Raw genomic sequence first — 13978 nt, 5'->3', positions numbered from 1 at the left:
CCCCCTCCTCTCCAGTGCTGGGAGGAACAGCTCATGTGTGTAATGGACTCAGAGCTTCTGTGAAAGAACTGCTGAGGAAATGGGTCCTTCCTTCCCCTTCCGCCCCCTCTGCCCTCCCTCATCCCTTTCACGGTCACGTATCTCTGAGGACATTTCAGCACTGGACCTCTGCCCAATAAGAAGGAACTCCAATGGCCAGGCAGCTGGGGGTGTGTGTGGTGTTGACCAAGGAGCTTTCTCAGCCCCTGGACACCCTAGCCCAGCCTGCGGCCTCTCAGAGGACCAGGAGGACATGAGGTTAGAGTCAACACCCTTGGTTCCAGTTTCCAAGTGACGCAACCCAGTGTCTGGATTCAGCGAATCATAAAATGTTTATCTGGAATCACAACCAACACCATGACCATTTAATCAAACCTTATCCTGTGCCAAGTGCTGCAAACATAGCTCACGAATGCTCACCAACAAACAAAATGGGTACCGACTGCTAGGCTCTCATTTTACAGAGGAAAACTGGAGCTCAAAGGGGTTAGGTGCCTTGCCCCAAGTCTCATGGTGAGGAAGTAGTGGGGCTGGGATTCAAACCCAGATTTGCACAACTTTGAGTCTATCCTCTGAACGAGAGTATTATACTTGTCATCCCGCATGTCATTACTGAAGACGGCCCTGGAGTCAGTCTGCTCCAGCCATGTCATTTCACAGATGGGAAGACTGAGGCCCAGGAAGGGAGACTGCAGTTCGGGAACACAAGAAGGATTAGTGGCAAAGCCTGGGCTGGAAGCCACCCTGGCCTTGCTTTCAATGACCAGATCAGAGCCTGGGAGCAGGCCACGTGGAGTTGGATGGGCAGCTAGAGGGAGTAAGGCAGGGAGGTGGGAAGCTCTGGTTCCAGGCAGAGGTAAATATTGACATGACTGTGTTTACTCTGTAACCTAACTCCGCCTGGCTGCCACCCCAGGCCCACCCTCCTGCCTTCCCAGCCAAGGGGGGAAGGGAATTTGTGGGAGGAGGATGGGGAGAGGTTTCTGGGCCAGGGGCTGCTCCAACTGCTTAGAGGGCTATGTGGTCAGAAAGGCTGGGACACCAGGTGTTGCGGGTGGGGGGTACCGGAGACCCAGGCCAGGAGACCAGGTGTTGCCAGGCAGGGAGGGGCTGTTAGCTGAGCTGGGGAGCTGGGGAGCTGGGGATCTGGGTGTGGGGGGGCGGTGAGCTGGGCTGGGAGTCACAAGGCCTGAGTTCAAGTTCTAGTTCTGCCACTAATTGGCAGTGGGAATCCAAGAACAGTCAGGGAATGGGGAAGAAAAGGTCTAACTGTCAAGTGCCGTGCAAAGGTGAACAATAAATAACCAGCATTTTAGCCTGGCCAGTGTCCAGCCCCAATTAGCTCTCAATGCCTTTGGCTACTGGCTCAACCGTCCTATCGCTGTCCCAGCGGGCTTTCCCAGGAAGGCCAAGTTTCTGCCAAATTGAGTGGTAGCTTGGGACTGCAGCCATAATCTAGAGGAATCGGGGAGCCACTGTCTTGCTCCCATCCCTAGTTCCCTAAGTGACCTTTGAGCCTCAGCTTTTACAACTCTGAAATAAGGCTCGCTCTCCTCCCTGGGGTTGGTGTGGAGAGCAGAGATTCCGTTTAAGTGCCAGGCACATAGTAGATGCTCATTTTGTCTCTCAGTCTTCCCACGTGTAAAACAGGGGCCTTGAAGTAGGTGGTTCCTAATCCCCTTTTCATACAAGTGCTCTACGGTCTTTAGAAGGCCCAGAAGCCAGGCCCCCCTCCCTGATGTTAGACCCCCACCAAGCTGATTTCCTGAACGTTCTCCAGAAACTTGCTCCCCTGTTTACATCTTCCCCCAGGAAGTCCGAAGGGGCTGTGTTGGGAGGAGGGAGCCATTCCTAGGCTTGTCAGCCTACCAAGACAGGCCTGGGGCATCCCAGCCACCCTGCCCTCAGGGGCCCAAGGAAAGGGCAGGCCTCCAGCCCTGGACTCCCAGCGCCACCCTGACAGTGGGGTTCTGCCAGCACTGGTTGTTCATTAAACTGTGCCCCTCAGACTATTAACTCTTCAAGGACGGGTAAACCGCCCCTCCTCATTTTTATGCGTCCAAAGCTCGGTGTCTAAGAAACACTCCACCAAGTTTTGCAATCTCTTCTGGGAAGGCTTCCCTGATACACACCTATGGCCAGGATGACTCGGGAGCTGCATCCCCAGGTTGGCACGTAGCATTTTCTACCTCATTTCAGAGCGATTTGGGAACTTGTTCTTTCTCCTCTATTAAAGGGTCTGGAGACCAGGGCCCTTGGCTGATTATCTGCCTGGAAGGATGAGGGGAAAGGTCAATGAGTGTAGGAGAAGGGACTGTGTGGGACCTCTGGGGCCACAGCCTCCTTCTGTCTTCGCTGCCTGCTCTGGGCAGCATGCCGGGAGTGTGGTTTGGGCTAGAGGAGGACTGGATGGTGCCCGCAGCACCACCTTTCCCCCAGGGTCACTCCAGTTCCCTCCTCACTGGTTTCCCAGCCTTCAGCCTCACCCCTTCTACTCACTTGCCACAAAGCAGCCTGTGACCATCTCAGAATGCAAATCCGACCATGTCACTCCCCTGACTCTAAACTCCTCAGTAGGCCAGGCGTGGTAGCTCACACCTGTAATCCCAGCACTGTGGGAGGCCGAGGCGGCTGGATCACTTGAGGTCAGGAGTTCAAGACCAGCCTGGGCAACATGGCGAAACTCGGTGTCTACTAAAAAAATACCAAAGGTAGTCAGGCATGGTGGCGCGCCTATAATCCCAGCTACTTGGGAGACTGAGGAGAATCACTTGAACCGGGGAGGCAGAGGTTACAGTGAGCTGAGATCGCGCCACTGCACTCCAGCCTGGGTGACAGAGCGAGACTGTGTCTCAATCAATCAATCAATCAATCAATAAAATTTAAAAAATAAACTCCTGAGTGGCTCCCCACTGCCCCGAGGATTGAGCGCCAGGTCCTTCATATTACCATCCCTGAGTGTACCCTCCGGGGCCACCTCCTAAGCATAGTCCTCTGCGCTCCAGATGAACCATCCGTGAAGGTACAGCGGTCTGTACTCTGGCGCATTCTGCTCCCTCCACACCCCGCCCCCCAACACTCTTCCCAGTCCCACTCACTCTACATTATGGCTTTAATGCCATGTGTTCAGGGAGCCTTTTCTGATCCTCAGGTCAGGTTCCCGGTCCACTCCCACAGCCCCCCGCGTGTCTCCTTGGCAACAGTAATTGCGCTTGTAATTTCCTGCTCTGCATCTGTCTGCCTGCCTGTCCATCAGACTGTGGGAGAGAAAGACCTATAGTCTCACTCACACTGACCACAGCCCCCATGCTTCGCGTTGTGCCGAGCAGACTTGTTTGGTGAGTGAACGAATGAAGGAATGAATGAAGCCCTTTGACTATGGCCGGGGGCTTACCCAGTCAATTGGAGAGAAAAAAATTGAGCAAAACCACAAAAAATTGTAAACATTTGCTCATGGTTCCTCTCTCACCGTAGACGTGAAAGTGTGGACTTGGCCAAGCTGGCTTTCTGGACTAATGCCCAGAACATTCTGCCAAGCCCACCCTATAGCCCTCTCATGCCTCAAATCCTGTTCTTCCCTTGGCCTCCCCAACTCTGCAGGGAAAACAATGTATTTATTCTTTAACAAAAGGTAATAACATCCTTGCTTACCAAAAGAGTGTAGCAATGCAAGGAGGCCTCAGTAGCCCAGTTACCAGCAGGGGCACAGGCTGCCCAGGGTAAAGTACGCACAGTGCCCTGGGAGCCGCGTCTGGAGTGGCTGAGAGGCACCAGAGTGATGTGGGGGCATGTGGTTAGTCTCCTAGCTTCAAACAGTAACACTTCTCCCTACTTTTTTTTTTTTTTTTAAAGATAGGGTCTCACTATGTTGCCCTGGTTGATCTTGAACTCCCGGCCTCAAGTGATCCTCCTGCCTCGCCCCCGAAAAATGCTGGGATTACAAGCGTGAGCCACCGCCCCCGGGCTCCCGCACATTCTTAATAGTTCCCACAGTGTTTCCACATCCATTGGATCCTCACGATATCTTGAGAAGTGGAGCAAATCTGCCCCACTTTGTAGGAAAGGGGGCACAGAGTGGGGGAATGGCTGACCCAAGGTCACACAGAAAGCTGGTAGTACATGAGGATTCAAACCTGAACCCTGGGTCCTCAACTGCTATATAGTAAAGAGCACTCTTAACCCACAGCGGTAGCCTCAACTCAGCCCCAGCTTGGAATGTGAAGGAACATTCTCAAGGTGCCACAACTACAGATGGGGGATGATGGGTTGGGCTTCCTTCTCCAAACTGTTTGCCAGGTTAACCCTCCAAAAGTCAAGGAGGTTTGTGCCTGCTCTGGTACTCTCTTGCTCTGTGACCCTGGGCAACCTCCTTCACCTCTCTGTGCCTGCTGCAGGGTAGTTTGAGTACAACTGGAGGCAGGAGATACAAAAAGCCTCCTCGGAACCCTCGGCCCACGGCCTGCACTGGGAGTAGGCAGGGGAGAGGGTCCATCCGAGGCCTTGGAGAACAGAGGCCTTTAAGAACAGCACTGACTCCCTGCCAAGGGGTCAGAGACGTGGGTGGGGAGCTGGGGACCATCGGGGAGATTCAGCCAGGCACAACAGGAAACACATCACACAGACACAGACACACACACATAGATACACACACAGACACACACACACACACCCTGCAAACACGCCCCATTAGGAACCCAGGGGCCAGGGACAATTTGGCCACACTGCAAAGAAAGGAGTGCTGGATTTGTTTAAAAGCTGCGGAGCAGGAGATCCAGGGAATAAACACTTGATCAGTCCCGAATCACCCCGGCCTCAGGAATGACAGCACGGGAACCAATGTTTAGAGGAAATTAAAACTACAGGAGCCAGGGAGGCCTGACATCAGCCTCCACCCCATGCATGCACAACCGGTTAACAATCCACCGTGGACTTCCTCAGCCTCGCACTCTCTGGCCCCAGCAACCTTTCCGCCCTCTTTCTCTTCTCTTTCCTGGTCCTTCCATAGCCAGGTGCCAGCCCAGGCCCATTCTGGGCTTTCTAGGAGCCTGTCCTGTGCACTCACACCTTTGCTCCTCTGTCACACAGGTCCCCCTCCCGGGATATCCCTTCCAGTTCAGATGTCACCTGCTCCATGAAGCTTTCTCTCATCTCTCCAGCCTGGAGAGAGCCCTGCTTGGCATATTTCTACCTCTCCAAGGGCGTGCCAAAGAGCCTGAGGACCAGTGCAGACATTTATGGCCTGGTGGACGCTCCCTTAACACTGTTTATTCGGTCAATTCTTTCCTCCCTCACACGGGGTTTGGCTTAGAGTAAGGTTCAACACATCCTGGCTGAATGACAGACGAAAGTATCACGGTCTCCTCCCTACAACGTAACAAACTTTCATCCTTCTTTCAGACCAGCAAATAGGTGGCCTCTGTCCCTGTGCTGGAAGAGCCAGCACCTAGCCCTGGACAGATAGATGACGGGCCTTTGTTCTTGGATTCCAGAGACATCCCCCAGGCAAAGAGGTTAGATGTTAGGTAGAACTTCCCAGTGTGGGTTCAAGGTTGGAAAAGAAGGGAAAACTAAGCAGTACTGAAGCAAAATACTCTCACTTGGGTTATCTCACCCTTCGGAAATAAGCGTTATCATCTCGTCTTGCAGATGAGGAAACTGAAACTCAAGGGTGATGCTTCAACTAGACCAAAGTCCCTGTGGGGAAGGGGAGGGGATGGGGCTCAAACACAAACTGGTTTGATGCCAAAGCCTGGGCTCTTCACAATGGGCTGGTGGGCTTCTTGGGTTGTAAGGATCTATAAAGTGTCACCAAAGCAGAGTGAGGGGACCTCTTTCTTTTTTTGGTGGTTTTTAAGGAAGAAAAAATTTTCTTTATGAGTAACTAAAGGTGGGCTTAGAGGCAGAGGGGATCGATCATACAACCTCAAAGTCTCACGGCCTTTTAGTGCCCATACACTGAGACTTTAAATCCAGTGCTGGTCCACAGATAGTGCACTTCCTGTCACGGAAACGTCTAGGCAGGGCATTACAGCGGAGATTCCTAATGGAGGAGGTAGGTTGAGTCCCAGGTGGTCTCTAAGCACCTTCAGGTATAGAACTAAGCCATAATTCCACTGCTTCTGACTCTAGTGAGGCAACTGGTGGTGCCTAAGTGAGGAAGACCCTAGCTGGGTGAGAAGAGAGAGGCCTTGGAAGGGAGAGATGGGGGGGTTGTAAGGGGACTCCAGCTCTGGGCAGAGCAGGGGTTGGGAACCACTGTGGGACTCTTCAGCTTTACAGGGGGTCCCGTCCTGCTCCCATCCAGGCGCCCTCGGGCTTGGCAGCATCATCACAGAGAAGAGGAGGTGGCTGGATCACAGGTACTGGCAGCCACCGTCCCAGGCATATGCCCTCCTCAGCCCTATATGGTGACTTGGACCCACTTCACAGGGCACAGAACAGAACTAGGAGATGGAATCAGAGTGGCTGGTCCATGGGGAAAGAAGCCAAAGAGAAGTAGATGGCTCCCTCCCCGTGACGGAGAGGCCAGCACCCTGCCCTGGACAAGTGGACAAAGGGCCTTTGCTCTTGGGGTCCAGGGACAATGCGCCTCCCAACAGCCCCCCAGGGAGCCCAGCTTGGATCAAATGAATTTCTCTTCTGGGACTTCAGAGAGCCCCATGAAACGCCCCTCCCCAGTTCCCCTTCTCCCCAGTACCCCTGCCTATCGCAGTCAGCACTTGGCCTCAGCAAGTCCCTTCTCTGAGGACCCATCCACCGAGAGATGCTGGGGAGACCGGATCGCTGGGTGCAGGGCCCCCGAGTGTTCCCTGGTCTCTGACAGCACCGACCTAGCTGTCCCGCCACCACCTACACCCCTTAGGCCACAGCTGGATCAGCAGTCCCAGAGGGCCGCAACGTAGCCCTCCGAATGCGCCGGGAGTGGCCACCCACGGTGCCCCAAGGCGAGCCCCAGACCGACCTCAGTGTCCCGGGACGCTCAGGTCCAGCTGCATCCAGGCACCTCGGAATCGCCGCCACCCGCGAGCCCGACCCAGCCCGGCTGCCCTGGGTCTCCAAGCCAAGCCGAGTCCAGGGACTTCAGAACAACCCAAACCAGACCGCAGCAACCGTCCCCAAAGCGAGTCGGGGACCCCAAGCCCCCCACATCCGGCCGGGACCAGAACCAAGCTCGGCGCGGCCGCCCCCGACGGGACCGAGCGCAGCGCCGACTGGAGAGCCGCGCTCTGCCCAGGCGCCCCCCGACTGCACGCCTTCCGAGGGCCGGGCGGGGGCTGCCGCTGCAGCCGGCGCCCAGCCCCCCGCGAGTCAAGGCGGCCCCGGGTGCCACCCGCGGCGCCGCTGCCCGGGACCGTCGAGGCTGGGTTGGACCAGACCAGACCTCCGGACGCGGCACTCACCATAGCTCGCGTGCTCCTCCCCGGCTCCGCGCCGCTCCCCGTGCCCGGCCCCCGATTCCCAGCTCCGGACTCCCGGCTCCCAGCCCCGCTGCTCGGACAGCTCTGCTGCCTGGCCCCAGCGGCGCGCTCGGCTACAGCGGGCGAGCTCGCGGCTTCGGCGCCGAGTCCGGGAGGGGCGGGGCCGCCGCGGGGCCAATGGCAGGGCGCGGGACCGGGGCCTGGGTGGCGCAGCCAATCACAGCCGGAGGCCGCACTCCCCGCGCCCGCGCGGGCCCTTAACCCTTGGCGCGCTGGGAGCCGGCTGCCCGGGCTGCGCCGGGACCCTGGAGGGCAGGCGCAGGCGGGAGCTGTGGCTTCGGGGTGCGGGGTCCGGACCTTGCCGAGACCGGTGTTGGGAGCAGGCAGAACAGACAAGAGGCTCGATTGTGTCCGGTGCGGGGCGCCGGGAGCCTCGGCGACCTTTGTCTCCTGCCTGGCTCCTGCACTGGAGTGTGACCCAGGGCGCTGCAGCTGCGTGTGTGTGTGTGTGTGTGTGTGTGTGTGTTTGTGTGTGTGTAAGAGGGAGGAGAAGAGGAGACAGAAACGGGGGGAGGGGTGGATTCCGCGTGCCCGTGTGTTTATGTGTTAAGGAAAGCCCTGACTATATTTGGGATTTGTTGCTCTGTGTGTGTGTGTGTGTGTGTGTGTCCGCTATATAGTTGGTGTTTGTTGCTGTGTGTGTGTGTGTATGTGCTATATTTGAGGTTTGTTGCTGTGTGTGTGTGTCCGGTATATTTGGGGTTTGTTGCTGTGTGTGTGTGTTTGTGTGTGTAAGAGAGGAAGAGGGAGAAGAGACAAAGTGGGGGAGGGGTGGGTTCTGCGTGCCCGTGTGTTTATATGTGAAGGAAAGCCCTGACTATATTTGGGATTTGTTGCTCTGTGTATGTGTGTGTGTGTTTCTGCTTTATTTGGGGTTCATTGCTGTGTGTGTGTGTCCGCTCTATTTGAGGTTTGTTGCTGTGTGTCTGTGTGTCGCTATATTTGGGGTTCGTTGCTGTGTGTGTCTGCTATATTTGGGGTTCATTGCTGTGTGTGTGTGTCTGCTATATTTGAGGATTGTTGCTGTGTGTGTGTGTCTGCTATATTTGGGATTCATTGTTGTGTGTGTGTGTCTGCTATATTTGAGGATTGTTGCTGTGTGTGTGTGTCCGCTATATTTGGGGTTCATTGCTCTGTGTGTGTGTGTCTGCTATATTTGGGGTTTGCTGCTGTGTGTGTTTGTGTGTCCCCGTGATAGAGGGGTGAGGGAGGGAATGGTGGGAAAGCAGAGAGAAGGAGCCGTGGCTCTCCAGGCATGTGAATTTGCAGGTCCAGGAGAGATACTGTCTCCATGTGTAGGTTTTGTGAGGGCAAGGGAAGGAGGAAGGAACAGAAGACAGCCTGCCTGTGTGTGTGTGTGTGTTATGTGGTCTGCATGTTTGGGTCCTGTTGTGCATGCCTGTTAATGTGGTAGAAAGAAACGTGGTGTCCCTGTTGTAAACAAGCTGAGAAAAAACCCTGGGGTTTTGTGGTGTAGTTTGTGTGTGTTGTGTGTGCCCACACAAAAGAGGGACGTGGCTGTGATTTGGTACAACTTTGTGTGTAACCCAGTTTGCAAGAGACATCGAGATAAAAACATTGCGTGTGTGGTGACACTGTGGTCTTTGTGTGTGACCGTTGTGTAGCTTTTGTGATCATCTATATTTGGGTTGGGCTGAGAAATAAACTACTGTGTATAATGCATAATGAGTGCATGTTCGGGACAAAGACCTCCTGGTGGCATTGGGATTTGGGCTTTGAAGGATCTCTAAGAGTTCGTTAGGCCATACAGAATGTTCATGAGGTCAGAGGAAAAGACCCGGGGACTCCTGTCTATCAGCCAGCCGGGTGAGGAGGCTGTAGTGGTGGGTAAGGGGGTGAATTTGGAAACAGATAACTTATTGCCAGCAGGGAAGAGGAGGAGCAGCTTCCTGCAACCCCTGCCCAGGTGCTGACCCAGAGTGACCCTCGATGTGTCTAGGCACACAGAGTCTGTTCCAAAGCAGACCATCTGCTCCTGGGCAGCTTGTGTGGGAACCTGGAGGGCAGTGGGCGGGGAGGGGGAAATAACTTTCTATGTTGCTCCCTCCTTCCAGCAGCATTCCGAATTCTTCAGTGTGGAGGACTCAGGGAGGTCGAAAAGCTCCTTGAGTGCAGCAGTTGGGAGCATGGTGAAGAGGGGAGGGTCTGGCCATGTCCAAAAGGTGACCAGACCTGGAGGTCCAGAGCCTCCTCCATCATGGGGAACTTAAACCATCAGCTTCCCTGGCCTGGTGTCCGATTCCTGACCATTCCTCGGGTGTCTTCCTGAGAATCATAGCCTGATGCCTGCAGAGACATTGAAGATCCAGGGACACACACAAATGAAACCCAGCTATCCTGGCACTCCACTTGCCAGCAATGTGATTATGGGGGATGCTCTTCTCTCTGAACTCCCGTTTTTGCCTCTGTAAAATGGAGTTCATAGTTCTTGCCCACCTCACTGTACTGATGTGAAGATTTAAGGAGTTAATGTACCTTGTGGGCCTTTTGTAACTTACAAACTGCTAGAAAGCCTTTAAGCATTGCTCCATTTACATAAAGTTCAAAAGTAAGCAAAATTAAACCTGTGCTGTCAGAAGTTAGGTTTGTGTTATCTTTGGGGAGGGAATGACTGGAAAGGGGCACCAGGGAAGCTTCGGGGTGCCAGTAAGGGTTAGGTATGGAGGAGGGGGTAGTTCAGTTGTGAAAAATTGAGCAGTCTCCTTAGGATCTATATGCTTTTCTGTCTCTGTTATTCTCCAACAAGAAGTTTCCAAAAGAAAAAAGGGCCAGGTGCAGTGGCTCATGCCTGTAATCCCAGCACTTTGAGAGGACAAAGCAGGCAGATCACCTGAGGTTAGAAGTTCAAGACCAGTGTGGCCAAGATGGCAAAACTCGTCTCTACTAAAAATACAAATAAATTAACCAGGCAAGGTGGCGGGCACCTGTAATCCCAGCTACTCGGGAGGCTGAGGCAGGAGAATCACTTGGACTGAGGAGGCGGAGGTTGCAGTGAACCGGGATCACGCTGCTGCCCTCCAGCCTGAGCGACAGAGTGAGACTCCATTTCAAAAAAAAAAAAAAAAAAAGGCCGGGCTCAGTGGTGGATCACTTGAGATCAGGAGTTCGAGACCAGCCTGGCCAACATGGCAAAACTCCATCTCTACTAAAACTACAAAAATTAGCTGGGTAGGGTGACGAGTGCCTATAATCCCAGCTACTCCAGAGGCTGAGGCAGGAGAATCACTTGAACCCGGGAGGCGGAGGTTGCAGTGAGCTGAGATCGAGCCACTGCACTCCAGCCTGGGCAACAGAGTGAGACTCTGTCTAAAAAAAAAAAAAAAAATCAGAAGGTCAGGTATAGGTATTATAACCACATTTTAATCACTCATGAAATGGACATTCTGGAATGCTCTATCAGCCCAGGGCAGAGTACTGGGGACACTAGATTAAGTAAGGTGTGGTCCTGGCTCTATGAAAAAAGCAGAGGAGAGGCCGGGCGCGGTGGCTCAAGCCTGTAATCCCAGCACTTTGGGAGGCCTAGACGGGCGGATCACGAGGTCAGGAGATCGAGACCATCCTGGCTAACACCGTGAAACCCCGTCTCTACTAAAAAATACAAAAAACTAGCCGGGCGAGGTGGCAGACGCCTGTAGTCCCAGCTACTGGGGAGGCTGAGGCAGGAGAATGGCGTAAACCCGGGAGGCGGAGCTTGCAGTGAGCTGAGATCGGCCACTGCACTCCAGCCTGGGTGACAGAGCGAGACTCCGTCTCAAAAAAAAAAAAAAAAAAAAAAGAAAAGAGCAGAGGAGAGAGGTGGTGGCTTTCTTGCTTCCGAAAGGGGCACATTAAGGAATGGGGCGGGGCGGGCAGGGAGTGAGGGGCAGCATGCCCAAACCCACTCCAAAGCCACTCACCTGGCTTGACAGCAGAATCAGGACTAGAACCAGGGCCTCCCAAGGTGATGGCTGACTCTCTTCCATTCTACCAGGCTGCTCCAGAAAACGCAGCCCCTGGTCTTATGCTGCTCAAAGGGAAGCAAGTGAGGTTTGCTGCCAACTCTGACCCTTACCCCCACCTCCTCCGGGATCCTCAGAGATCACCTCATCCAAACAGCTTTCTGGGAACGGCCAGCCATAACACGTGCTAAGCATTTATTCTTATGCGCCAGACACTGTGGCAGGTGCTTTGCAGCATTATCTGAGTGATTCTGACAATTCTATATGGTAGATGTTATGATTCCCACATCACCTCCATATTGCAGGTGAGAAAATCAATGTTCAGAGAGGGAAAGTGATTTGCCCAAGGAGACACAGCAGTTCGAGGGGCTTTGCTCCTTTGCTGGCATGCAACTGCTGTTGTGCGCATTCGTGGGCTCGCCACGCCCTCTGACCGACACGAGTGGTTGTATGACAGGAGAAGGTGTCGCTTGTTAGACTGCTGGAGACTGAATGAGATGTGGGGAGTTGCCTCTTCCAAATACTCAAGCCTTTGGGCACAGGGTCTGCCCCATCAGATCATCAGGGCTCAAATGCAGAAAACCAACCTGAACTGGCCAGAGCCAAAAAGAAGGAGTTTCTTTGCCTGTGTAACTCAAAGTACAGGAGCAGAGCTAGCTTTAGGCATGGCTCCAAGAGGAGCTCAGATGATGTCATTAGGATTCAGTCTCATTTACTCTGACTCTAAAGACGGCTTCCCTCCCTGCTGGCCTCATCTGTTGGCCTCATGATGACAAGATGGCTGCCCGCAGCAGTGGCTCACATCCTACTCTCTTATCAACTCCCAACAGAAACAGGGACTCACTTTTTCCTACAGTTCTAATAACCGTAGGAAAACTGAGTCTAGTCAACTGCCACTGAGACGAGTGTCAATTCTTCTGCCAATCACTGTGGCCAAGGGTTCTTATTAGCCAGGAAGTGAGACCCTGGAGATAACTGGCATTGTAGTTTAGGTGTGGGTTTCCAGCCATGCAGCCTCAGGACTCACCAGGATCCAAAAGGAATCTCCCAGAATGTGTGGAGAGACGTGAGTCACAGACGTTCAGTATATGGCCACGGCTATCACTGGCATTATTCTTCCTCCGCTTTGCCTCTGTCATCATCTTGTACAGAATAGGTGTTTGGTAATGACTAATACACAGTAGGTGTCTAGAGAATCCCTTTTGTTTGGCTGACTTTTTGCTTTTAGAGTAATACCACATGCCAGGTCAGAGAGAGGCTGGACACACTGAGCGACCCGCAGGCACGCAGACAGAATGAGACTCACTGCAAGAGCTTTTGAATTTTTAATGTTGTTTTGTCTTCCATAACTGAGCTGAAATACTGTCTAGGGCACCCGGGGAAATCACCAGACTCTCCAAGGAACAGTAACCAGCCTGTCTAAGAGGATACAGTCACGAACACAGCAGAAGCAGCTCTGAAGAGGCTGGCAGGGGAGGGGACTCCGTGCTCAGAGGCAGGGTGCAGGCAGGCAGAGCTGGTCAGGCTCAATGAGGCTCTTCCTGACTCATCTAACCCTCCAGTGAGGTAGCCAGGACCCCTCCCCCTGCCCTGGGCCCCTGATGAAAGACTGGGGATCAGGCTATCCCCCCTGACCCCCCTCTCGTGTCTCCCTGGGCCACCAATTACTCTGATTCAACTGGGCAGTTGAGTTTCTGTGAAGGACAGAGACCCATGAAATCCAGTAATCACTGCTATTTATCGAGTCTGTGCCAGGCGCCATACTGCGAACTTCACATGATTTAAATACAAGAGCAATGGAATATACTTAGGATACTTAACTTTATCGCCGCTTTTACCTTACTTTTTCTTCTCTCTGCCCTGATTTCCTTAATTAATTTTGGGAAAAAAAAAGAAACTCTATTTTTTCAAATTTCGAATGTAATACATGGTCACTCTAAAACAGACAATACGGTCCAGGCACCATAGCTCAGGCCTGTAATCCCAACACTTTGGGAGGCCAAAGCAGGAGAATTGCTTGAGGCCAGGCGTTCACCAGCCTGGCCAATGTAGTGAGACCTTGTCTCTACTAAATATAAATATATATATACGTACACATATATATTTTTTGTTTGTTTGTTTTTGTTTTGAGATGGAGTTTCGCCTTGTTGTCCAGGCTGGAGTGCAATGGTGTGATCTCAGCTCACTGCAACCTCCACCTCCTAGATTCAAGCGATTCTCGTGCCTCAGCCTCCCAAGTAGCTGGGATTACAGGTGCCCACCACCATGCCCAGCTAATTTTTGTATTTTTAGTAGAGACAGGGTTTCACCATGTTGGTCAGGCTGGTCTCGAACTCTTGACCTCAAGTGATCCACCCGCCTCGGCCTCCCAAAGAGCTGGGATTACAGGCATGAGCTACTGCAACTGGCCTCTACTAAATATATTTTTTAAAAATTAGTCGGGGCTGGGTTTGGTGGCTCACGCCTGTAATCCCAGCACTTTGGAAGGCCGAGGCAGGTGGA

At 53.3% G+C, this 13978-nt stretch overlaps 1 protein-coding gene across 1 annotated transcript in view; it reads right to left on the bottom strand.

The window, feature by feature from the left end:
* LOC105483076 (endothelin converting enzyme 1) overlaps positions 1 to 7589 on the bottom strand; it is a 132944-nt gene extending 125355 nt beyond the window's left edge. Inside the window, exon 1 of the mRNA XM_011743681.3 lies at positions 7440 to 7589. Within this exon, the coding sequence (XP_011741983.1) occupies positions 7440 to 7442 (3 nt within the window). The 5' untranslated portion in view covers positions 7443 to 7589. The remainder of the gene's footprint in view (positions 1 to 7439) is intronic.
* Between the last annotated feature and the right edge of the window lie 6389 nt (positions 7590 to 13978).

This window comes from Macaca nemestrina, chromosome 1 (assembly GCF_043159975.1).
Source record: "Macaca nemestrina isolate mMacNem1 chromosome 1, mMacNem.hap1, whole genome shotgun sequence".
Taxonomy (NCBI): domain Eukaryota; kingdom Metazoa; phylum Chordata; class Mammalia; order Primates; family Cercopithecidae; genus Macaca; species Macaca nemestrina.
Note: the sequence above shows the minus strand (reverse complement) of the source record. Positions and strands in the feature narration are given on the sequence as shown.